General features: G+C 37.3%; 1 protein-coding gene across 6 annotated transcripts in view; it reads left to right on the top strand.

Moving 5' to 3' along the window:
• The window catches only part of NOX4 (NADPH oxidase 4), a 172,348-nt gene that overhangs the window by 137,424 nt on the left and 8,826 nt on the right, over positions 1–26,098 (top strand). For all 6 annotated transcript variants that reach the window (XM_076002414.1, XM_076002412.1, XM_076002411.1 and 3 more), the window contains 4 exons: positions 5,367–5,486; positions 7,367–7,475; positions 11,507–11,575; positions 24,792–24,892. In XM_076002414.1, coding sequence (XP_075858529.1) covers positions 5,367–5,486; positions 7,367–7,475; positions 11,507–11,575; positions 24,792–24,892 — 399 coding nt within the window. The remainder of the gene's footprint in view (positions 1–5,366; positions 5,487–7,366; positions 7,476–11,506; positions 11,576–24,791; positions 24,893–26,098) is intronic.

Raw genomic sequence — 26,098 nt, 5'->3', positions numbered from 1 at the left:
TTCTCTGTGCTGCCTAATATCAGAACTGTTTAGAGAGGAGAATATTATTTATGACATAATTCAGACCTGTTCCTTTCTAGCTTGGTTTGCTGCCAAAGAACAACCTTGATTGTTTAGACAATAAAAACAATGTCCCAACTCAATCTCATTTCCAATGGGCTGCTTACGAATGGCTTCTACCAGTGATATTGGGTAATATCCTTAAACTGCAAAGCCTCAGATGACCTTTCAAGATTTCATCTATTCTCCAGCTAACTTTCCTTTCTCTTTCCTAACGAAGTTTTGAGTTCCTCTTCTAGAGACCTTTCCTTCCTCTTCAGTAATTTTCATTCAGTCTGCACGTCTGAGCCAAGTTTCATTCATAATAGTAAAGAAATAGTAACACATACTGAATACTTTGTACATGCTGGGAATTGTGCTACGTGCTTTACATACATCATTTCACTCAATGCTTACCAGTCTTCTGTGAAATGGGTAGTGCAAATTCCCCAGTTTTACAGATTAGAGGACTGGGATTCAAAGAAGTGAATGCCTTATTTAAAGATATATGTTAGAGCTGGGTGTCAAAGCCACATCTGTTTGGCCCCCAAATTATGGTTAACTCTCTTATACTGCCTCTCACGCATTTATCCATCCATACTTCCATTCATCCATTCATCAAATATGTATTCAGTACTTACCATGCACCAGAAGCAATCACAATTAGTGAGACTACAAAAATAATTTCCGGTGGGGGAAAAGCAGAATCAGAGTTTAGTGAAGAAATTGTGGCAATGTGATAAGACCCATACATAGAGAAATGCACTAAATTCTATGGGAGGAGAGAAAGTGCCTATCTAGGTAATTCATAAAAAGTTCAATTTTTCACTTGAGTAAAAATCTTGATGAATGAACTAGACCAGATGAAGAGGACTGTTAGACAGAACAAAGAGCATAGCAGCAATATGGAGCAATGGAAGTGGATGGGTCATTGAGGGATGGCCTCCAGGTGGCTGAAAACTGTGTGTGTGTGTGTGTATGGCACACGTGTGCGTGCGTGTACAAGTGCACATGCACACTCTCAAGGGGTGGGAGTTTAAAGAGAAGTGAGGGCAGGGGCCAGTTTGTGAAGGGCCTGGACTGTCACTTAAAGAAACTTAGACTTTGTTGTGAAGATAGTGGCGAGCCATGAAAGGATTTTTAGCAAAGGAGAAAGATAATTAGATTTACATGTTCATATCTTTCTCATGGAAGCAGAGAGGGACACGAGGCACCACCTGGGGCCAACATACTAGCCAATCAGCAGTTTCATATTCAGCTGGAAAGCGATAAAGGATCTATGCTGTCATAATAGTAACATGGAAAATCAGATAGATGTCTGAGGGTGTTCGGTGACACAAACAACAGAATGTGTGAGAGGGAGAGGGAGCAGGAGGGAGATGGAGAAGGAGGGATCTTTGGGTGACTTTAAGCTTTTTCACTCGGGGCGCATTCTGAGTTTATAGTCCTCATGATTGGGGATGAGTGGCAGTCTCTCTGAGCAGCTTCATTTTTATTTTTTTGTTCTATATTTCAAATGGTGATAATGGAGATACCTTCCTTTTTAATATTGCTTTGAGGAATATACAACACCTGACATATTAATAATTCTATCTTGTAAGGCTTTGTGATATTTAAATAAAATGATATAAAGCACCTGGCCTTTTGCAAAAGTGAATCCTTATTACCGTTCTCACTGTCAGCTCTGTTCTGCCATTTCTCAAAAGTATGGCTTAGCTCGGTGCAGTGGGGAAGGCTGTATGATGTGGACTGCTTTAGTGTCTTCACTTGGGTCGAGATGCTGCCAGAAGGGATATGTTATGTTGTTCAGACAAAGATGGCTCTGGATGATAGGATCAGTGTGGAGGATGATTCATCAGGAAGGAGACCTTTCTAATTGTGTGTCTTCCCATGTGTGGCTGGGGCTGTTCTAGTACAGTTTCCACAATCACAATTATTTATAGCATTTTCACAGTATAGATAATATTATAATATTGCCCTTCATTGAAGGATTACTATCTCTCATCTCATCCCTAAATTTAGGCTTTCTTTTGTATAGTAGGTGAAATTCCAATACCTGGCTGGCAAGAGATCTAAAAAAGGTAGTATTCCGAACAGAATGTGGAATGTATTATCATAATGTGAATTCCTAATGCTAATGATATTTGCAAAACTAGGTAAGCAAGACGTCAGAAGGAAGCTGGCTGTAATCAGGTAGCAGGTCCCAACCTCCGGGCTGGGAATCACAAGTAAAAACCCTGTCATCAGGACTATGTAAAAGCTAGGTGGAACCACTGAAAAATACAAACAGTTAAACAGAAACTGAGGCACTGCTGAAATTGTGAAGATTTTGGCTCAGAGTTACAAGGTCAAAAAGCTCTGTTAGTGCTAATGGGCAAGCAATAAGGATGCCTTCATGCTGAGTGAGAGAATAACTCATTCTTAACTCAGATAAGAATCAGTTCAAGGATAGGGCCAAGCTGAGTCTATAGCTGGAGGTTATTAGGCAGTTGAAATCTCAGAACAAGATGGGGAAGTAGGCGCTTCCTAGGAGATAAATTAAGCACTCATGATTCTCCATCTAAAGCCTTTGAGAGCCATTTACTTATCTCATTGCCCATCCTGCATTCTCAGCTGTCATGCATCTTCTCAGACTCTGTTTTGGGGATTTTTTTGTTTGTTTTGTTTTTTTTCTTTAATTAGGAAGAGAAAGTGGCCTGAAGTTCTTCATTTGTTAAAAATATTGTAAAATTTACCAATTCATAATGGTTGTGGGAGTATAATTTTGATCATGTGATTCTTTTATGGGAATTCCTTGCCAAAGAGTTTTTCTTTTTGAAGATCCTAAATTAATTAATGGCTTCTGTTTGTAAGGCCTTGATGGAATAATTCAGAATTCCAACAGATAAACATTTAAAGTGGGTTTTCAGACAATGTTGCTTTTATTTTATACATGAGATTGCATTAGATAATAATTACAAATTAATTAATGAGATTTCTTAGCCCCTTGCTGGTGAAGTTTCTTTCCTTAAATTGTTGCTAAAGTCCAAACAATGTGGACTACCACCTCCTACCAAGTCTTAACTCAAATGTTAAGAGACTACCCTTATCCTTATACAGATGCTCCTCCACTTACCATAGTGGTAAGTCCCAATAAACCCATTAGAAACTGAAAATACTAGAAGTGGAAAATGCATTTAATGCATCCTAAGTGTATGTATTATTACTACCATACTACCCCAAACTTAGGAGTTTGCATTAAAAATGTAAAAATAAACAAATTTTAAAAGAAACTTTGTTTAACATATTTCCCAAATTTATTTTACCATAATATACTTTTTTCCCTCTTGTATTATTGTTCTGTGCGATTGCTTTTGGGAATTACTGGTATAATTAATATCTATTTTTTAAAAAAATTAATAAAGATGTTTTCTGAAAACAGTGATTAGCTTTCCCCTCAGATTCTCTAAATAAATTTTATTTTAATTTATTATGCTATCAGTGTGTTTGGAGGTATACAAGATTTCAAAAATCATCAGTATATTTTTATCTTTAATACAGTTGAATTAATTTGTAACTGATAAATATCTCCATTGAAAGAAGGATATCTGATATAACTGTTCTATCAACTCTTCAGTCTTAAAACAAATCAATTTTATAAAATGTTAATAAATTCCCTCAAGGGAAAAAAATTATTAAAATTTCAAAAAAATTTGTTGGGGGTGGGTCAGGGAAAGGGATCTCTCTTATTCTTAGAACTCTCTTAGATCCACAGTCTTTCATAAAGGATCTTTTCATTAGTCATCAACTGAAGCTTAAAAATGTGTCAAGTTGATCTTATCTCCACTACATTGTTCAAAGACTTTGAATAGTTGCCTTTAATTTCTGTAATCTTGTCACATGTAATAGTAACATAACATTCTTTCAAAGACCTTGTACTAAGATAGGGAGAAAGTCACTACTCATAAATGAAAGGCAATTTATTTTGCACATTAATCAGATTAAATATGTAAAAAAATAATTTAAGCAGTTTCTCTTTGTCTTCCTCAAAAAAGAGATGTTGCCAAGTAATCAATTACTAGTAATTTCATCTTTATCCTTTCTCTAAGAAAAGCAAAATTTTGTCTCACCTGGTGCAACAAAGCATTTCAAATGAAAAACAGCTGATTCTCTAACAGCTGATTCTCAAACCGAATTCCCCTCTACACGTCCCATCTCATTCTGAACTCAGCCCATTGCTTGCATTGATGCTACCCTCTGAGACAGCCTGGCGGTGTGCTGTAGACACTCACTGGCGCCACTGACAAAAAGCATTTGTGATATTTGTGTGGCCCTCCACCATTAATTTTTCTGTATCATCACATCTTGTTGACCCCTTTACAGATGAAGGAAATCTGTAGAGAGGACAAGGAACTAGCCTGTGATCTGCCCCCTAGTAAATGACTAGAACTCTGTGTTCTAGTATTCTTGTCCAAAGTTATTTCAGAACACCAAAGAATAGCTTTGTGGGCATTCTTGGAAGGGTGTGTGGGGGGGTGTGTGGGTCGGAAAGCCAACCAGTAGGAAAGAGGGGCCAGTGGCCAGAACGTAGTCACACAGCCAAATTATTAATAGATGCAGGGAGTCTGAGAAATGGAGCATTTTGGCTGGACATTTTGCTTCCCTGAATAACATCAACGTCTTGTTGTTTAAGAAAGAATGGGTATAGAGTAATGGATAAAGAAAGATGAATGTTGAGTGAACAGTTAGCAATTTTTGTTGCAGTTAAGGATTTCTCTTTCTCACATCCACACATATATTTGAGTATATAGGCACGAGTAGAACAAGCAGAGCTTCCTTTGTGAATGTTCTTCAGCTGTTTTTGTGCTTAATGAACTTAAGTAGGGCAAGAGGAGGAATAGTGTTAGATTCTTTTTCTTACTCCTGTTATTTTTCTGTTCACATAGTAAATGTTTAAGTAAATATTTCAGCTACTAAACTGGCCATTGAAGGGAGCATTATTTATTGAATTTATATACAGCCAATGGTATTTTAATTTAGTCAAATATAATACTATTAATATAATATTACCAGAGCTTTAATTTGTTCTTAGCTATGTGGCATGGTCCTATTTACATTTCTTTATACTTTTAATTAATGTTTCACACAAAAAAGACATACTTAGAAACAGATGTACTTTAATATTGACAGTTTATAAATAACATTCCTCTGGGCTTATCACTGCGAGAAACAATGAAATAAAGCCTGAGCCATCACAAAGCCTAGAAATTATATTCAGCATGTTTGCTACATGTTATAGAAAAGGAACGCATTTTTACTTTTCCTGCCTTTGTCTGCCTTCTCTACAGGCTGTACATCGATGGCCCGTTTGGAAGTCCGTTTGAGGAATCACTAAACTATGAGGTTAGCCTCTGCGTGGCTGGAGGCATTGGAGTAACCCCATTTGCATCAATACTCAACACCCTGCTGTACGTCATTTTGATCCATTTTATTAGTCCAAATAGAGAACTGCCAATATTTCAGACATCTCTCTTTTTAGCGTAATTCCTTACAGAATTCTTCTACTTGTTGTTCAAAGAATTCCATTTACTGATTGATGAGGGGAATAATTCAGTGATCCTCAGCATGTGGTTTCCGGCTCCTAACATGCTCTCTTATAAAAATATGTCAGTATCACAGTTATGCATACCCCTGTCCTTTTCCTATGTTAAGTTATTCGCTGCCACCCTTCATTTCTTTACCTCCTCATCAGTGGTAAGTGGCACTATTCATTCACTATTCATTCATTCATTCTCCGTCAACAAATATTTTTGAGCATCCACGTGCAAATCTGTCTTATAGGTAATGGGACCACAGTGATGAATGAAAACAGAGTTCTTGCTTTTAAAAAGCTTACATTCAAGTGGGGCAGGTAAAAAATCAAGCAATGAGAAATTTATAAATAAAATTATTTCAGAAAATATTACAACCATGATGAAAAGAAGACAGATTAATGAGATACAGAAATGAAGACAGATTAATGAGATACAGAAATAAAGAGCTGGGGTTATTGTTGAAATATGATCAGGAAAAGCTTTTTTCGAGAAGATGACAAACATATCATTTGTTGGTTTATTACTTAGCAAATTCACAACAGACTGAAGAAAAGAAATTTCAAAGGTGAGATTGCTTAACCAGGAAATAGTCTTTCAGTTATTTTAGTTCCCGGATTATTAGCCAAAGTTAACTGATTGCTATTAATTCTTGTGCAAACACAAACAAAATGGAAGTTACTGTCAAATCTGTTTCATTTACTTTTCAAGTTGACACAATTTAATTAAAACTGTTCTGTGGATTGTGAAAAAGAAATAATAAGTTAAAGTGATGTGTTTGAATGACATTTTATTTCACTTTTAAATACTAGATGTCAATTTGGGACATTCTAGAGGTTCTTACAAAAATAACCATATTCCAAGCCAGAAATCATTTGTTTCTGACAACACATTGCAATTTATTAGGACACCTAATGTTATGAAAAAAGAAGAACATTTTCTTAATCTTAAGTCTACTTCATAGTTACAAATAGGGATCCAGACTTGGAACTATGAGTTGCTGGAATGCATTACATCGTACATGGTTGTGAAATCTCTTTCTTTAGTGATTATTAAGAAGGGGATAAACAACCAAATTTTTGGAATGGTTTTTGCTCATTTTGCCTGAAAAGGCAATACCAAATGACCTTTGGACCCTGTTTGGTGATAGAATTCACTGAAAATAGAGAACTTGTTTTTCTGAGATGCAGGGGCCAAAATTATTTTGATCTAGGAGTTCAGTGATGGCCCTCAACTGGATACAGATGATGTGCATATTTATGTGTAATAGTCATTAACACTTAAATTCATGAAGTATGTCATGTCTTTGAGTCAGTATATTACCTATTAAATTCATTTGGGAGTTATATTATTGTGCTGTATCGGATGCTAGAATTTAAATATGCGATTTTTCTATTGGTTACTTACTAATGAAAAGTGAATTTTCAAGACCATGGGGATTCTTCTTTTTTCCTTTCTTCTTTTCTTTTTTATCTTCTTTTCGTTTCCCTTCCTTCCTTCCTTCCTTCCTTCCTTCCTTCCTTCCTTCCTTCCTTCCTTCCTTCCTTCCTTCCTTCTTTCCTTCCTTCCTCCCTCCCTCCCTCCCTCCCTCCCTCCCTCCCTCCCTCCCTCCCTCCCTCCTTCCCTCCTTCCTTCCTTCCTTCCTTCCTTCCTTCCTTCCTTCCTTCCTTCCTTCCTTCCTTCCTTCCTTCCTTCCTTCCTTCCTTCCTTCTTTCCTTTGCTATTCTAATCACTACCATGTTATTTTAATTTTAAAGGGATGACTGGAAACCATACAAGCTTAGAAGACTGTACTTTATCTGGGTGTGCAGAGACATCCAATCCTTCTGTTGGTTTGCAGACTTACTCTGTATGTTGCATAACAAGGTAACATTGAGATTGTTATTAGTTTTGTAATTTTTTTAAGTTAAAAAGCTGTCTTCTTTCATATTATACAAGCAATAAATGCTTGCTATAGAATAATAGCATAGCAATAATATACTTTTTTTGCATATGGAAATTATACAGATAAGTATCAAGAAAAGAAATAAGTCCTTTAAACCTAAAAAAAAAAAAAAACCCAGAAATAACATCTATTAACAATTAGGTACACATCTTTTCAGATATGGATATTTGTGATAATGCATATATATCAATGACATGTTTTAACATAAAAACATTAATTTCTATGGGTTTTTTTTTTTTTTTGAGACAGGGTCTCACTCTGTTGCCTGGGCTAGAGTGCTGTAGCATCAGCCTAGCTCACAGCAACCTCAAACTGCTGAGCTCAAGCGATCCTTCTGCCTCAGCCTCCCAAGTAGCTGGGACTACAGGCATGTGCCACCATGCTTGGCTAATTTTTTGTATATATGTTTTTAATTGGCCAATTAATTTCTTTCTATTTTTAGTAGAGAGAGGGTCTTGGTCTTGCTCAGGCTGGGTTTGAACTCCTGACCTTGAGCAATCCACTCACCTCGGCCTCCCAGAGTACTAGGATTACGGGCGTGAGCCACTATGCCTAGCCAATTTCCATGTTTTAACATAAGATTTTTAACATAGAAATGTATACATACGGCTTGAGGTGGTGAGGGATGACAGAAGGAAACATTGGCAGACACTTGCTACAATACCTTCTATCCTTTGTTCTCATAGCACTTATCCCTTATCTCCCTCTTTAATATTTCAAATAGACCATCACCAGACTTCTTGGTAAATGATGCAGAATCTCAAAATTCCCAAATTCTGTATTTTAATTTTTACAAAGATAAAAGCAGATGTGTTTTTTTTTTACCTGTCTTACCTGTAACATTTTATTCTTCTATTTATTTATATTTATTTATTCAAATTATACAAGTAATATTCAAGTATATTTTTGCTACAAATATTTTAAACAATTCACACAAAGTAAAATTGTTTCTTACTACCTTCCCTACCCAGGCTATGTAACCAGTGGTAATTTATGAGTGTTCTATAAATTCTATCATACTATCTATAATGTTTGGCAATTTTTAAACCTACTTTTTAAAGTTACTGCTATATCTTGAATATTTTTTGGTATGAGTACATATAGAGCTACCTCATTGTTTTTATTGCTGTAGAGTATTTCATGACATTGATGCATTTAGTTTATTTAACAATTCCTTGATGTCTGATACTTAATTTTTATTACAAACAATGCTGAAATGGATATTATTATACATGCCTCTTTGTGCATGTATTTATTCAGTCAGTCGTTCCGTCATTCCACAAATGTTTATTAACTGCCCAGTATCATTCAGGAATTGTCCTAGGAGCTGGAGATGCATCAGGTAACAAAATAAAAACAAATTTCTGATTTCATGTAGTTTATATTTTAAGTGGGGGAAATAGACAACAAACCAATAAATACATAGGATGTCTGATTATGAGATTCCATTGAGAACAAAGAAGAGGAAAGGAAGGGTGAAGCAAAAGAGACTCTCTTTACTCAAAAGAGACTCGAGTAAAGTGAATGAGCAGACTAGACATGTATTTTGGATAAAAATTTCAAAGAGGAAGAACCTAACTTCACAATCAAGGACCCCGATGCAATAGTATGCTTGGTGTGTTGGAAGAAGAGGAAGGAGGTCTGTGTGGATGGAGCAAAGTAAGCAGGAGAAAGAATGGTAGCAGAGGCAATTAGGTGGCATGGGTGATTTCTAGGAAGAAGTAGATTACATAAGGCTGTGGACTTTATGCAAAAAAAAAATGGTTCTAGGTATATACCTAGAATAATTGAAAGCAGGGAATCAAACAAATATTTGTACACCAATGTTCATAGAAGCATTATTCACAATAGCCAAAAGATGGAAACAACCCAAATTATTCACCAGTAGATGAGTGGATAAACAAAATGTGGCATACACATGAAATGGAATACTATTCAGCCTTAAAAGGAAGAAAATTCTACATGCTACAACATGGGCAAAACTTTAAGAAATTATGCTAAGTGAAATAAGCCAGACACAAAAGGACAAATATTGTATGACTCCATTCATAGGGGATACTTTAAAAATTAGACAGTTTGGTTTTTTTTTGAATTTTTAAAATTTCAGCCTATTATGGAGGTACAAATGTTTAGGTTACATACATTGCCTTTGCTGTATCTGAGTCAGAGCTTCAAGTGTGTCCAGCCCCCAGACGGTGCGCACTGCACCCATTAGGTGTGAATGTACCCGTTCCATCCTCCCCCCCTCACCTGCCCGACATCCAATGAATGTTACTACTATATGTGCATATAAGTGTTGATCAGTTAATACCAATTTGATGGTGAGTACATGCGGTGCATGTTTTTCCATTCTTGTGATACTTCACTTAGTAGAATGGGCTGCAGCTCTATCCAGGAAAATACAAGAGGTGCTAGATCACCATTGTTTTTAGTGGCTGAGTAGAACTCCATGGTATACATATACCACATTTATTAATCCACTTATGTATTGATGGACACTTGGGTTGTTTCCACATCTTTGCAATTGTGAATTGTGCTGCTATAAACATTTGAGTGCAGATGTCTTTTTTATACAATGTCTTATGTTCTTTTGGGTAGATGCCCAGTAATGGGATTGCTGCATCAAATGGTAGCTCTACTTGTAGCTCTTTGAGGTATCTCCATAGTTCCTTCCACAGAGGTTGTACTAATTTGCAGTCTCACCAGCAGTGTATGAATGTTTCTGTCTTTGTACATCCACACCAACATTTATTGTTTTGGGACTTTTTGATAAAGGCCATTCTCACTAGAGATAAGTGATACTGTGGTTTTGATTTGCATTTCCCTGGTGATTAGAGATGTTGAGCATTTTTTCATGTTTGTTGACCATTAGTCTGTCTTCTTTTGAAAAGTTTCTGTTCGTGTCCTTTGCCTACTTTTTAATGGGGTTGTTTGATTTTTTCTTGCTGATTTTCCTGAGTTCTATATAGATTCTAGTTATCAGCCCTTTATCAGATGTGTAACATGTGGATATTTTCTTCCAATTTGAGGTTGTCTGTTTGCTCTCGTGATAGTTTCCTTGGCTGTGCAGAAACTTTTTAATTTGATCAGGTCTCATGTATTTATTTTTGTTGTTGCTGTGATTGCCTTTGGGGTCTTCTTCATAAATTCTTTGCCTAGGCCAATGTCTGTAAGAGTTTTCCCAACATTTTCTTCTAGAATTGTTACAGTTTCATGCCTTAGGTTTAAGTCAGTTATTCACCACGAGTTGATTGTTGTGAGAAGTGAAAGGTGCTTAGAAAGTAGAATGATGGTTGCAAGAGCTTGGGGGGAAGGGGGAAATGAGGAATTATTGCTTCATATTTTTTCCAGACTATTTATTTTGCAGATATATTTCTTGCCACATACATTTTTATACAAGGGAAACTAGTGCTTAGTAAGAGCAAGGCAGGAACAAGAAAAAGTGTCTATTGTGTTTTTGTTATTTCTTTTGTTTTGCATTTCCTAGCATGCATAGCCTATGTCACTATTGTCATTTAAAAAAATTATGTTCATTATGAATAAACTCCTAGGTAAAATTTAGGGACTCTTAGGGAATAAAATAAAGAATATTTGGGGAGGGCTTAGGGGAATATTAGTTTAGTATAGTATTTAGCATGCTAGATTTTGTATATATAAAGATAACACAGAATTATTCCTTTCCACTACCAACATCATACTTAATTTATGCTAGTAGGGGAGGTTATTAATGGTAGAATCTGTCATTATATGTGTGTGTATGTGCGTATATATGTGTGTATTCATTTGCTTATAGATATTGACTGTCTTAAGCCAAGATATGTGTTAAATTCCAGAATCACATATGTTAGAAAATCTAAGTATACAGAAAGAATTTTTTGTTTTTTCCTCAAGTCAGAAAACTTTGAGGCAGAAAGAAATTTAGTAAATCTATTCGTGTTTATGTCCTCTCCAGTTGTGGCACGAGAACAGACCTGACTACGTCAACATCCAGCTGTACCTCAGTCAAACAGATGGGATACAGGTATGTGGTTGGATGTTATTGTAAATTAAACACGCCTCTTGATAATGGAAGATTTACTCTGGAAACTGTGCTGGAAAAAAAAAAAGATTCTGCAGGTGGTTTAAACAGAAGTTTCCTAGAGGAAGGCCTCTTTTGGAACGTGTCCAGAAAAGTCATGGCTTATCCTTGAAGTCAACCATGTCATGCCTTTCATTTGTCCTTCTCACAGGGACTGGAGCAGACCTTTTAAGTCCATCCTTCTCCTTTTCCCTATGGCCTCAAATTCTCTGCCTCTAAAATATCAGGCTACACATGAACAGCCTTGTGATATTTTTTTACATCAAAGGGAGGTTTTATGTGGAGAGAGATGAGTTCTTATACAACTCAGCTTCTTTCCCTCCAAGGGAAACTAAATTGTTTATTTATTGTGCTAGGCACTGTGTCAAGACTTTCACATACATTGTCTCATATAATTCCAACAGATTTGAGAAGTAGATAATGTTAGTATCCCTGTTTTGTGAATGAAGAAACGAATATTTAGAGACAACATCTAAGAACTGTATAGGTGTATAAATCTGGGTGTGAATGATTTTGCACATTTAAATTTATTATTTTCCATCATACATTTTCACAATATTTTGACTATTAATACAAAATATGAATGCTTATCAGTTACCTCAGAACTAATCTAACCCTGTTTTTTTAGTCAGATTTCTACCCTACTTGGTATGTAAAAAAAGATTAAAGTTTACTACTCTCACGAAGCAAGTCACTATCATTTTTCCTCATGATATTCCTGTAATTAAGATATGGAACATAATTTACATTTGGCTCTCAGTTTTTCTGCCTGGGACTTGGACACTTTGTTCTCTCTTCTCACTTCAGTCTGACTCTTCTCCATTAATTCAGATCTAATGATCTAATGTTCTATTTTTTTTTCAAAATTCAAATATTGTTCATTCTATCTAAACTATCTAACTATATTTTTGCACCCATTAACCATCCCCACTTTATCCTCCCTCCCCACTACCCTTCCTAGCCTTTGGTAACCACTATTCTACCCTCTGACTCCATGAGAGCAACTTTTTTTTTAATATTTAGCTCCCACATATGAATGAGAACCTGTGAAATTCATCTTTCCGTGCTTGGCTTATTTCACTGAACATAATGTTCTCCAGTTCATCTGTGTTGTTGCAAATGGCAGGATTTCATTCTTTCGCTTGCTATATATTATTCCATTGTGTATATGTAGCATCATTTCTTTATCATTCATTTGTTGGTGGGCTCTGAGGTTGATACCATATCTTGGCTATTGTCAATAGTGCTGTGATAAAGATGGAGGTATAGATATCTTTGCAACATACTGAATTCATATCCTTTGCGTATATATCCAGCAGTGGGATTGCTGGGTCATATATATGGTAGTTCTATTTTTAATCTTTTGAGGAATCTCCATACTGTGATATTGTTTTCCATAGTGGTTGTACTCATTTACATTCCCACCAATAGTGTACAAGGGTTCCCCATTCTCCACATTCTTGCCAGCATTCATTATTGCCTGTCTTTCTTTTTGATAAAAGCCATTTTAACTGGGGTGATATGATACCTCATTGTAGTTTTGATCTACATTTCTCTAATAACTAATGATGTTCACCCTTTTTTCATATTATCTGTTGGCCATTTGTATGTCTTCTTTTGAGAAATATCTATTAAAATCCTTTGCTCATTTTTATCAGGTTATTTCATTTTTTCTTATCAAGTTGTCAGAGCTCCTTACATATTCTAGTTATTAATCCCTTGTCAGATAGGTAGTTTGCAAATATTTTCGACCCATGTGGGTTGTCTCTTTATTGATTTTTTTGCTTCCTGTGCAGAAGCTTTTTAGTTGATGTGATCCCATTTGTCCAATTTTGCTTTGATTTCCTGTTTTATTAGTATTACTCAAGAAGTCCTTGACCAGACAAATGTCCTAAAGCATTTCTCCAATGTTTTTCTCTTAGTAGTTTCATAGTTTCAGGTCTTAGATTTAAGTCATTAATCCATTTTGATTTTATTTTTGTGTATTGCAAGAGATAAAGTTCTAGTTTCATTATTCTGTGTATGAATATCCAGTTTTCCCAGCACCATTTATTGAAGAGACTGTCCTTTGCCCATTGTATGCTCTTGGCAACTTTGTCAAAGATAAGTTCATTATAGATGTGTGGATTTATTTCTGGGTTCTCTATTCTGTTCCATTGATCTATGTGTCTGTTTTCATGCCAACATCACACTATTTTGGTTACTACAGCTCTGTAGCATAATTTGAAGTCTGATGATGTGATTCCTCTAGTTTTGTTCCTTTTGCTCAGTATGGCTTTGGCTGTTCTGGCTCTTTTATGGTTCCATATAAATTTTAATATTATTTTTTCTATTTCTGTGAAGAATGTCATTGTTACTTTGATGGGTATTGCATTGAATCTCTAGATTACTTTGGGTAAGATGGACATTTTAACAATTTTGATTCTTCCAATCCATGAGCATGGAATATCTTTCCCTTTTTGCATCCTCTTTATCTTCTTTCATCAATGATTTATAGTTTTATAGAGATCTTTCACTTCTTTAACTTTATTCTGAGGTATTTATTTTATTTGTAGCTATTGTAAATGGGATTTCTTTCTTGGTTTCTTTTTTGGATTGTTTACTATTGGCATAGAGAAATGTTACTGATTTTTATATGTTGATTTTGTGTCCTGAAACTTTACTAAATTTGTTTATCAGTTCTAATAGTTTTTGAGTGGAGTCTTTAGGTTTCTCTAGGTATAAGATCATATCATCTGCAAACAAGGATAATTAACTTCTTCCATTCCAATTTGGATGCCCTTTATTTATTTCTCTTTTTTGATTGATCTAGCCAGAACTGCTAGTACTATGTTAAATAACATTTGTAATAGTGGGCATACTTTTCTTTTTCCAGATCTGAGAGGAAAGGCTTTCAGTTTTTCCCCATTCAGTATAGTACTAGCTATAGGTCTGACATATGGCTTTTATCAGATTGAGGTAAATTCCTTCTACACCTAGTTTTATTTATTTATTTATTTTTTGAAAATTTTTATCATGAAGAGATGTTGAATTTTATGGAAGGCTTTTTCAGCATCAATTGAAATGATGACATGGTTTTTGTCCTTTGTTCTGTTGATACAGTATATCACATTGATTAATTTGCATATGTTGAACCATCCTTGCATCTCTTTCAATCCCTTTATTTTCAGTTTATATATATCTTTATAGATGAAGTGGGCTTCTTCCAGACAACATATAGATACATTTAAGTAGGTCTTTTTTAAAAAAAATATATTCAGGCACTTTATGTCTTTTGATTGGAGAGTTTAGTTCATTTACATTCAATGTTACTATTGATACGTAAAGACTTACTACTGTCATGTTATCTGATTTCTGGTTGTTTTGTGATCTTCTCTTTCTTTTTCTCTTCCTTTTTGTATTACTTTGTTAAAAATACCTTTCTTTGGTAGTGTTTCAATTTCTTGCTATTTATTTTTTGTGTGTCTGTTGTAGGTTTTTTTATTTGAGGTTACCATGGGCTTGCAAAAAACATTTTATAACCAATTATTTTAAACATATGATAACTTAACTCTTCTTACAAACAAATAAGCAAGTAAAGGATATATAAAAGAAATTCTACACTTTAACTCTATCTCATCCACAGTTTAATCTTTTGTTGTTTCCATTAATATCTTTTTTTACTATCTAGATCTCAAAAAGTTGTTGTAATTATTATATTTGATAGGTTTGTCTTTTAGTCTTCCTACTCAAGATATAAGTGATTTATATACTGCAATTGCAGCATTAGTGTGTTCTGTATATGTATACTTATTGTAACCGGTGTGTTCTATACCTTCAGATGATTTCTTATTGTTCATTAATGTACTTTTCTTTTATATTGAAGAGCTCCTCAGCATTTCTTGTAGGAAAGATCTGATGTTGATGAGATCTCTCAGATTTTGTTTACCTGGAAAAGTCTTTATTTATCCTGAATGTTTGAAGGATATTTTTGAAGGATATAATACTCTAGGGTTAAGGTTATTTTCCATCAGCACTTTGAAAATGTCATGCCGCTCTGTCTTGGCCTGTAAGCTTTCCATGGAGAAGTCTGCTGCCAGACATATTGGAGCTCCTTTATTTGTTATTTTTATCTTTTTTCTTGCTTCCCTTGGGATGTTTTATTTACTCATGACTGTTGGGAGCTTGATTATTGAGATAGTCTGGTTTAGTTTAAATCTGCTTAGTGTTCTATGACCTTCTTATACCTGAATGCTGATATCTTTCTCTAGGGTTGGAAAATTCTCTATTATTATTTTTTTTTTTTATTTTGGCATATTATGGGGGTACAGATTTTAAGGTTTCAATAAATGCCCATTCCCCCCCTACCCCCAAAAGTCTGAGTCTCCATCATGACCATCCCCCAGATGGTGCACATCACACTCACTATGTATGTATATACCCGCCCCCCTCCCCCCTCCCACCTGCCCAATACCCTATTACTGTAGCACCTATGTGTCTACTTAGGTGCTACTCAGTTAATACCAGTTTGCTGGAGAATATATCTGGTGCTTGTTTTTCCATTCTTGGGATACTTCACTTAGTAGTATGGGTTCCAGCTCTAACCAGGAAAATATAAGATGTGCTATATCACCATTGTTTCTTAGAGCTGAATAGTACTCCATGGTGTACATATACCACATTTTATTAATCCATTCTTTGATTGATGGGCACTTGGGCTGTTTCCACAGCCTTGCAATTATGAATTGTGCTGCTATAAACATTCGAGTGCAGGTGTCTTTTTTGTAGAGTGTCACTGGATCATTTGGGTAGATGCCCAGCAATGGGATTGCTGGATCAAATGGTAGATTCACTTGTATCGCTTTAAGGTATCTCCATATTGCTTTCCACAGAGGTTGAACTAGTGTGCAGTCCCACCAGCAGTGTAGGAGTGTTCCTCTCTCTCTGCAACCACGCCAGCATTTATTGTTTGGAGATTTTTTGATAAAGGCCATTCTCACTGGGGTTAAGTGATATCTCATTGTGGTTTTGATTTGCATTTCCCTGATGATTAGAGATGTTGAGCATTTCTTCATATGTTTGTTGGCCATTCTTCTGTCTTCTTTAGAAAAATTTCTGTTCAAGTCCTTTGCCCACTTTTTAATGGGGTTATTTGATTTTTTCTTCCTAATTTTCGTGAGTTCTAAGTATATTCTAGTTATCAGTCCCTTATCGGATGCATAGGATGCAAAAATTTTCTCCCATTCTGTAGGCTGTCTGTTTACTTTCATGACTATTTCTTTGGCTGTGCAGAAGCTTTGTAGTTTGATCATGTCCCATTTATTTATTTTTGTTGCTGCTGTGATTGCCTTTGGGGACTTCTTCATAAACTCTTTGCCCAGGCCGATGTCTAGGAGAGTGTTTCCAACTTTTTCCTCTAGAGTTCTAATAGTTTCATATCTTAGGTTTAAGTCTGTTATCCAGCGTGAGTTGGTTTTTGTGAGAGGTGAAAGGTGTGGGTCCTGTTTTAGCCTTCTACAGGTGGCTATCCAGTTTTCCCAGCACCATTTATTGAAGAGGGATTCTTTTCCCCAGCGTATGTTTTTGTCTGCTTTGTCAAAGATGAGATGGCTATATGAGGATGGTTTTATATCAGGATTCTCACATCTGTTCCACTGGTCAATATTCCTGTTTTTGTGCCAATACCATATTGTTTTAATTACTACAGCTTTGTAGTATAGTTTGATATCTGGCATATTAATGCCTCCCATTTTGTTTTTGTTGCCTAGAATTGCTCTTGATATTCGGGGTCTTCTTTGGTTCCATACGAAGCGTAAAATTATTTTTTCTATATCTGTGAAGAATGCTGATGGGATTTTAATAGGTATTGCATTGAATCTGTAGATCAGTTTGGGTAGTATAGACATTTTGATGATATTGAGTCTGCCGATCCACGAGCATGGTATGGATTTCCATCTGTTTACATCCTCTGCTATTTCCTTCCTCAGTGTTTCATAGTTCTCCCTGTAGAGGTCTTTTACCTCTTTGGTTAAATATATTCCTAGGTACTTTAATTTCTTTGTTGCTATTGTGAAGGGAATTGAGTCTTTGATTTGGTTCTCAATTAGATTGTTGTTGGCGTATATGAATGCCTCTGATTTCTGTGTATTGATTTTGTATCCTGAGACTTGACTAAATTCATTGATCAGTTCCAGGAGTTTCTTGGTTGAATCCTTGGGGTTTTCTAGATACAATATCATATCATCAGCAAACAGTGAAAGTTTGATCTCTTCTGCCCCTATTTGGATACCTTTGATTCCATTTTCTTGTCTGATTGCTGTAGCCAAGACTTCCAGCACTATGTTGAACAGAAGTGGAGATAGTGGGCAGCCTTGTCTGGTTCCAGTTCTAAGTGGGAATGATTTCAATCTTTCCCCATTCAGTATGATGTTGGCTACGGGTCTGTCATATATGGCTTGTATCATTTTTAGGTATGTCCCTTCTATGCCTATTTTCTTAAGTGTTCGTATCATGAAAGGGTGTTGAATTTTGTCAAAAGCTTTTTCTGCATCTATTGAAAGGATCATGTGGTCTTTGTTTTTGCTTCTGTTTATGTGGTGAATTGCATTTATAGATTTACGTATGTTGAACCATCCCTGCATACCTGGGATGAAGCCCATTTGGTCGTGGTGGATTATTTTTTTGATAAGTGTCTGTATTCGGTTAGCTAAGATTTTGTTGAAAATTTTTGCATCTATATTCATTAGGGATATTGGTCTGTAGTTTTCTTTTTTTGTTGCATCCTTTCCTGGTTTTGGTATCAGAGTAATATTCGCTTCATAAAAGGTGTCGGGGAGGTTTCCGTTCTTCTCGATGTTGTGGAATAGTTTCTGCAAGATAGGTACTAGTTCTTCTTTGTAAGTATGGTAAAATTCAGGTGTGAAGCCATCTGGACCGGGACTTTTCTTTTTAGGGAGATTTTTAATTGCTGTTTCTATTTCAGCTGTTGAGATTGGTCTGTTCAGGGAATCTATTTCTTCCTGGTTGAGCCTAGGGAGGCTGTGTGTTTCTAGAAATTTGTCCATTTCCTCCACATTTTCCAGTTTGTGTGCATAAAGATTTTTGTAGTATTCATAAATTGTTTCTTGTATCTCTTTGGGATCAGTTGTGATATCTCCTTTTTTATTCCTGATGGAGCTTATTAGAGATTTCTCTTTTCTGCTTTTCGTTAGCTTAGCCAACGGCGTGTCAATCTTGTTTATTTTTTCAAAGAACCAACTTTTTGTTTTATTAATCTCCTGAATAGCTTTCCTGTTTTCAATTTCGTTTAGTTCTGATTTGATCTTGTTGATTTCACTTCTTCTGCTGGGTTTGGGGTTGGTCTGTTCTTCTTTTTCCAGCTCTTTGAGTCGTTTCATTAGATTGTCTATTTGTGATCTTCTTGCCTTTTGGTTATAGGCATTTATGGAGATAAACTTTCCTCTCAGAACTGCTTTAGCTGTGTCCCAGAGGAGTTGATAACTTGTCTCTCCATTGTCGTTTTCTTCATAGAAGTTTTTTATTTCCGTCTTGATTTCTTCATTTACGAAGTAATCATTTAGTAGGAGGTTGTTTAATTTCCACGTTTTTGTGTAGAAATGTGAGTTTCTGTTAGGGTTGATTTCTAGTTTTATTCCACTGTGATCTGAGAAGGTACATGGTATGATTTCTATTTTTTTAAATTTCTTGAGATTTTCTTTGTGTCCTAGGATATGGTCAATCTTAGAGAATGTCCCGTGAGCTGATGAGAAGAACGTATATTCAGTGGATTTTGGGTAGAATGTTCTGTAGATGTCTGTCAGACCCAATTGTTCTAGAGTTTTGTTTAAGTCCATTATTTCTTTATTAATTTTCTTTTTGGAGGATCTGTCTCGTGCCGTCAGTGGGGTGTTGAAATCCCCGGCGATTATGGAGTTGCTATTAATCCATTTGCTTAGCTCCAGTAAGGTTTGCTTTATGAATCTGGGTGCACCTAAGTTGGGTGCATATATATTTAAAATTGTTGTCTCTTCTTGTTGGACTGTGCCCTTCACCATTATATAATGACCCTCTTTGTCTTTTACTACTTTTGTTGGTTTAAAAACTAAATCGTCTGAAATTAGAACTGCCACACCAGCCTTCTTTTGGCTTCTATTTGCTTGGAATATTGATCTCCACCCTTTTATTTTTAGTCTATGTGCATCCTTGCAGGTTAAATGTGTTTCCTGAAGACAGCATATACTTGGCCTGTATTTTCTTATCCATTCAGCCAGCCTATGTCTCTTGAGTGGAGAGTTTAAGCCATTCACATTTATTGAGAGAACTGATAGGTAAGGTAGATTACTGATCATTCTGTTGGGTTCGATGTTGTTGCTATGATTTCTGTCTTGAGCCATTGTAATATCTGGCCTTTAATATCTTTGGGTTTTGGTTGTTTTTATATCCGTGGAATATTATTATGATGTTCCGTGCATAACGCTGTTTTAAGTACTTCTTGTAGGGCTGGTCTTGTCTTGGTGAATTCTCTGAGCCTTTGCTTGTCTGTGAATGTTTTTATTTCTCCTTCATATATGAAGCTTAGTTTTGCAGGGAATAATATTCTAGGCTGGGCATTGTTTTGTTTCAAAAGAGTGAGAATGGGGCCCCAGTCTCTCCTTGCTTGTAAAGTCTCATTAGAGAAGTCTGATGTTATTCGAATTGGCTTTCCCTTGTATGTCACTTGCTTCTTTTGTCTTACAGCTCTTAGAAGGGCCTCTTTAGTTGATACTTTGGTCAGTCTGATGACTGCATGACGTGACGTCTTCCTGTTTGCATTGAATCTCCCAGGGGTCCTCTGGGCTTCTTGAACTTGTATATCGAGATTTTGAGCAAGGCCTGGGAAATTTTCCTCTATTATATCTTCAAAAAGCTTGTCCAGCCCTTGAGTGTTGTCTTCTTCCCCTTCGGCTAAACCTATGACCCTCACGTTAGGTTTTTTCACATAATCCCACAGCTCTTGTAGACTTTGGTCTTTTCTCTTGTTTCTCTGCTGTATTTCTGTGACTGATTTATTTAATTGGAAGGTGTTATCTTCAAGCTCTGAGATTCTTTCTTCTGCTTGATCTACCCTGTTCTTGAGACTTTCCACAGTATTTTGTAGTTCTCTGAGTTGATTCTTCATCTCCAGGACTTCGGTTAAAGTTTTCTTCACTGTGTCAATCTCTTTGTTGAACCTTTGTTCCATTTCTTGGAGGTTTTTTGTGTTTTCTTGGTGTTGGTTATTGAGTTGTTGTTGCAGCTGGGTGAGTGTTCTTATGATCCACATACGAAATTCCTCTTCTGTCATATTGGTTGCCTGATTTTGGTCGGTGTCCGTTTCTAGGGGGCTGGTGCTCCTCCTTGGGGGTGTGTTTTCCGTTTGGTTCTTCATATTTCCTGAGTTCTTTCGCTGATTTCTTCCCATGTCGATCAGTTGTTGTTTCTTTCCTTAGGTTATTGTTTGGGTATTCACACATCTTGTTTAGTTTCTGAGGTGTTAGGTGGTGCCTGTGGGTGAAATTGGACCACTCCCTGTATATTGAGTCAGTGGGTGCCGTGGAAAGGCTGTGCAAAATGCCGTCCCTGTCAGTAGGTGGCGTTTGCTTGGAGGAACAGGCTATGGTGTTGATTTTGAGTCCTGTTATCAGCTCTCATTCTGGGCGGAGCTGGGTTGGGTAAGCCTGCCCTCAGGCCGTTAGCAGGGGTCAAAGTTCTGTTCTCTGCTGTCAGGGCGGGGCTGGAATGGTCCCGCTCAGCCAGAAAGTCTGGGTGTGGGGGTGGGGCTGTCTGAGACCCACAGTCTGCAGCAGGCCTCGCTTCTTTCCACCCTCCCCAACTCCGCAGCTACTCCTGAGCCTCTGCCAGCAGGCCAGACCACAAGCCACCAGGCCTCCTCGGACTGTGATGCTGGCGGGGAGGTTCCCTGCACAGGAACACCACCTGGGTTGGGCGCAGGGGCCTCCTCCTGGGACGCCGTTCTGCCCGATCCGCCCCTGGAGGCACACAGACCTCTAGGACGCCGATCCGCCCCTGGAGGCACACAGCCCTCAGTAGGCTGTTCACGTATAATCCTTCTGTGCTCCGGGCAATGCTAGCCCTCGGTGCAGGGGATCTGGTCTGCAGGTCCGACCTCTGGGTCCCAGAGTTCAAACTGTATTCCCACCAGGGAGAGGGTTTCTGGTCCTAATTCACCCACAGGGAGCCCAAGCTGGGTCTATGTCTCTCAGCCTCTGAGTTGGCACCGTTTTCCTGGGAACACGGTGCCAGCAGCACCTGGGAGGGCGGGCGGGGTCCCAAACGGGAAGGTCCCGTTCCCTGGAGGTGCCTCCGGCTGGTGGCTGTATTGTCTCTCTGGGCAGCCGCGGGTAGGGTCGGCGGAGGGGAGGAGGAGGCAATATGGTGCCTGCCGCGCGGCTCTCCGTGCACACGGAGGTGCCCGGAGGAAGTTGGGAACCTGGTGCCACGTCTGCTACAGGCTCACCGTTGGCAGGCGGCAGCAGTCTCTGGACTGATGTCCGCAGGTCTCTCCACCCGCTGGGGAGCCCACCAGCAGTCCTGAATGCAGGGGAGGGGAAACAGCAGATCCACCTACCCTTGCCGCTGGTCTCCGGGCTGCTCCGGTGGTCTCAGCCTCCAGTTCTCCTCCGCAGCCTCCTCCCGTGGAGTCTCCCGGGGTCTCAGGTACCCCTCCTTCCGGCCCTTGTCCGCTGTATGCTCGTCTTCTTGCTTCTTTCCTCTAGTTTCTGCTAGAATCGGTCTTTTCTGCAGAGACCCTCTGTCTGGTGGTGTTATTCGTCCGCCATCTTGCTCCGCCCTCCCTATTATTATTTTTTGAATAAACTTTCTATCCCAATCTCTGTCTCTCTACCTCCTATTTAAGGCCAATAATCTTAGATTTGCCGTCTTAGGGCTATTATCTGTATCTTGTAAGTGTGCTTTATTGTTTTTTATTCTTTTTAAATTTTCTCTTCTGACTGAATATTTTTAAATAGCCTATCATCAAGCTCACTAATTCTTTCCTCTGCTTGATCAATTCTGATGTTGAGAGACTCTCATGCATTTCTTAGTTTGTCATCTGAATTTTTTAGTTCCAGAATTTCTGCTCTTTTAAAAAAATTACTTCAATCTCTCTTAATTTCTCTGCTACCCTTCTGAATCCCCTCTCTGTAATGTCTCAACGCATTGAGCTTCTTCAGGACAGCTATTTAGTCTGAATTCTGAAAGGGCACATGTCTCCATCACTCTAGGATTTGTCACTGGTACCCTTATTTAGTTCTTTTGGTAAGGTTATGTTTTCCTGGATGTTCTTGATGCTTGTGGATGTTTGTCAATGTCTAGGCATTGAAGAATTAGGTCTTTATTTTAATCTTGGCAGTCTGGGCTAGTTTGAACTAGTCCTTCTTGAGAAGGCTCTAGATATTCAAAGGGACTTGAGTGCTATAATCTAAGTCTTTGGTCATTGCAGCCATATTAGCACTGGGGATGCTCCAAGCCCAGTAATGCTATGATTCTTGCAGATTCCTGGTGGCGCCACCTTGGTGGACTAGGAAGGGTAAGATATGGGAGAATTCCATGGATTTCCATGCAAAGTCTCTCACTCTCTTCCCTCACTCTCTGTACTCGGCTGCTGAAGTTTTCGGAGGAATGACATGGGTACTCCATTGTAGATACACCTGAATGCAGCCCATACTAACTCAAAGCCCATGGTGACTGCTTCTTGGCTACCTCTAATGTTTATTCAAAGCCCAAGGGCTGTTTAATCAGCAGGTTGTGAATCTTGTCAGGACTGAGTCTTTCCCTTAAGAGCAGCATATTTTCTTCTGTGCCAGAATGGGTCTAGAAATGCCATCCAGGAACTAAGGCCTGGACTCCATGGCTTCAGGAGTCTACTTGGGACTTTATTTTACTGTGGCTGAGTTGGTACCCAAGTTGCAAAGCGAAGTCCTCTGAACTCTTCCCTTTCCTTTCCCCAAGCGGAAAAAGTTCCCTGAGCCACACTGCCTATATGTGGGAGGAGACGGTGGTGACACAGGCACTGGCGTGGCCACCATCGCTGGTGTCTCACTGGGTCATATGCATCCCAGGTCCTCTGGCTCTGAGCCAGCACAGCCACAGGAATTACCCAAGGCCTGAAGCCTTTGTGGCTTGATTGCCTTACAGATTTATTCCAGGCTCCAGTCCAGTTTTTGTCAGCTGGTGGTGGGGCTAGCCAGAACTCAGATTTCTGGGTGGAAAATTTTCATCTGGCTGTGTTGGTCTAAATGCTCTCTCTCTCTATTAGGCATTGGCAGAAATCTTCCCTGTGCTGTGTTCCCCTGTGCCAGGGTGACCCTGAGTTTCAATTCAAAGCCCCATAATCACTTCACTGTCCCTCCCCAGGGCACACAGATTCTCTCTCCACTGGGCGTGCTGGTGCAGCACTGCTGGTAATGAGAAAGTGGTCTTGTAGGCAATGCAAGATTGTCTTTCTGCCCTCTTCAGTGCCTCTTCCTTTGATATAATGTTAAAGCTAAGTAATATGATCACTCACCTGATTTTTGGTTCTTCTGAAGGTGCTTGCTTGTGTGGATAGTTGTTGAATTAGGAGTTCATACAGAGGGTCAGTCGCTGGAGGTTTCTATTCAGCCATATTGCTCTTCTAATGTTCTCTTAGTTGCAGACACTAGCCCAGTAATAGCCATTTGTTGATAGGCCCAGGTTTGTATTAATAGCTCTGCTGTCTTGGGCTGTCTTACCTAAAATTGTTTTCCCAAATTTATGATGACAATTTATAATATTTTATTCATATAATGAGCCAAATATGACAACAAATATTTGTGGTACAAAAATACTTCAATGAAATACATGCACTGAGCCTTTTTGAGAGTGAGCAATCAAAATGCATTCTTTGTCTTACATTGTAGTTTTTCAAAAAATGAAGCAACTAAGTGAAGTCTAGGAAAATCAGCCATTTGTAGGAATGGCATTCAAGGGGATAACGGATTTTAAAGGAAAAAAAGGAAGGAAATGATATGTCTAAATGATTGTTCTTACTAGGTTGCCATTTGATACATATTCTTTATATCACAGCAATTTGGTAGGAAACCACAAAATCAGTGGAAAAGCTGTTAACGAAATGAGTTATTTATCTAAATCTGTGAATAATATAGTGCTTTTTGTTTGGCAGAAGATAATTGGAGAAAAATACCATGCACTGAATTCAAGACTTTATATTGGACGTCCTCGATGGAAACTTCTATTTGATGAAATAGCAAAATGTAACAGAGGGTAAGGATACTATGTTTGATGAAACTTGACAGGTGGTTACTGATTAAATGAAAATATTTCTAGGTCATTGCATGAAGTTTTAAAAGATGAATTAGCAGTGAGTTTATAAATTACAAAGTCACTTAAACACTCTATCACTATCAAAGGATAGTTATTGTAACCTGCAAGGCAGATTATTATAATGCAAAATAATTAAAATTTGGCTTAGAATTAGTCTATAATGTATTTATGAACTAGGCTGTCATACTTGCTTATAAATTTGTGTAGACCCATTTCAAAAATGGTATTCATTCCCATAGTATATATCAGGTGATCATGGGAAAAGGTTTTCAAAAACCATGTTGGCAAACAAGGGTACTTCACAGATAGTTCTAACAATGAATGCATTTAAAAATTAAATCATTGTGCCTTTTACCAGAATGAATAACTTTTTTAAAAAGTCTTCATTGTAATATATAGTCATTAAACCAATATTTCCACACATAATTTTTTTGAATCTATAATTTTATAAAGAATATTGATTTTATGGACTATGTGTCTGTGATCTGAAGAAATAACCATTAAAAGAGAAGTCCTCACTTTAAGGCACAGATCAGCCAGCCCCTTTATCCTCTGTAAACTCACCATAGTGCAGAGCAGTCAATGATGTATAAGAATTCTAAAAAGATTTTAAAAACTATATACCCACTCACACATTTTTAAGTTTATATCTAAATTGTTTCATCATAAGTTTAAGTAGTTGAAAAAGATGTAATTTCTAACATTTTGCAGATGTCAACATTTTACAATTAAATAATTCTTTTAATTTATTTTTTATTCATTAGTTTACATATACTAGACTATAAATATCTTAGCTACATGATACCAACCTCATTGATTACAAATATACACAAACAAGCTCTTCATTTGGCAGTGGAAAATTTTATTAATATGTCATTCTTTTTTTCCTTGAACTTAAATTTCTATTCCACTAACCCTGAATTTTATCAAAATTTGATATATTTCTGTGTTTGAATTACTTATTCTTTTATTGCTAAACTAATAATACTTCTGCAACGAGAATGTAACAAGTTTCAAAAAATATATTTCATTTTCAAAATTTTCTGTGAACATAAGATTCCAGTGTTAATGTTTACTTCTGGCTTGAGTTATCATTATAATTATTAGCATATAGTTGATCACTGCATAATTTTAAAAATATGTTTG

Source organism: Microcebus murinus, chromosome 4, assembly GCF_040939455.1.
Source record: "Microcebus murinus isolate Inina chromosome 4, M.murinus_Inina_mat1.0, whole genome shotgun sequence".
Lineage (NCBI taxonomy): Eukaryota > Metazoa > Chordata > Mammalia > Primates > Cheirogaleidae > Microcebus > Microcebus murinus.
The sequence above is the reverse complement of the archived record's forward strand: the minus strand, read 5'-3'. Positions and strand labels throughout refer to the sequence as shown.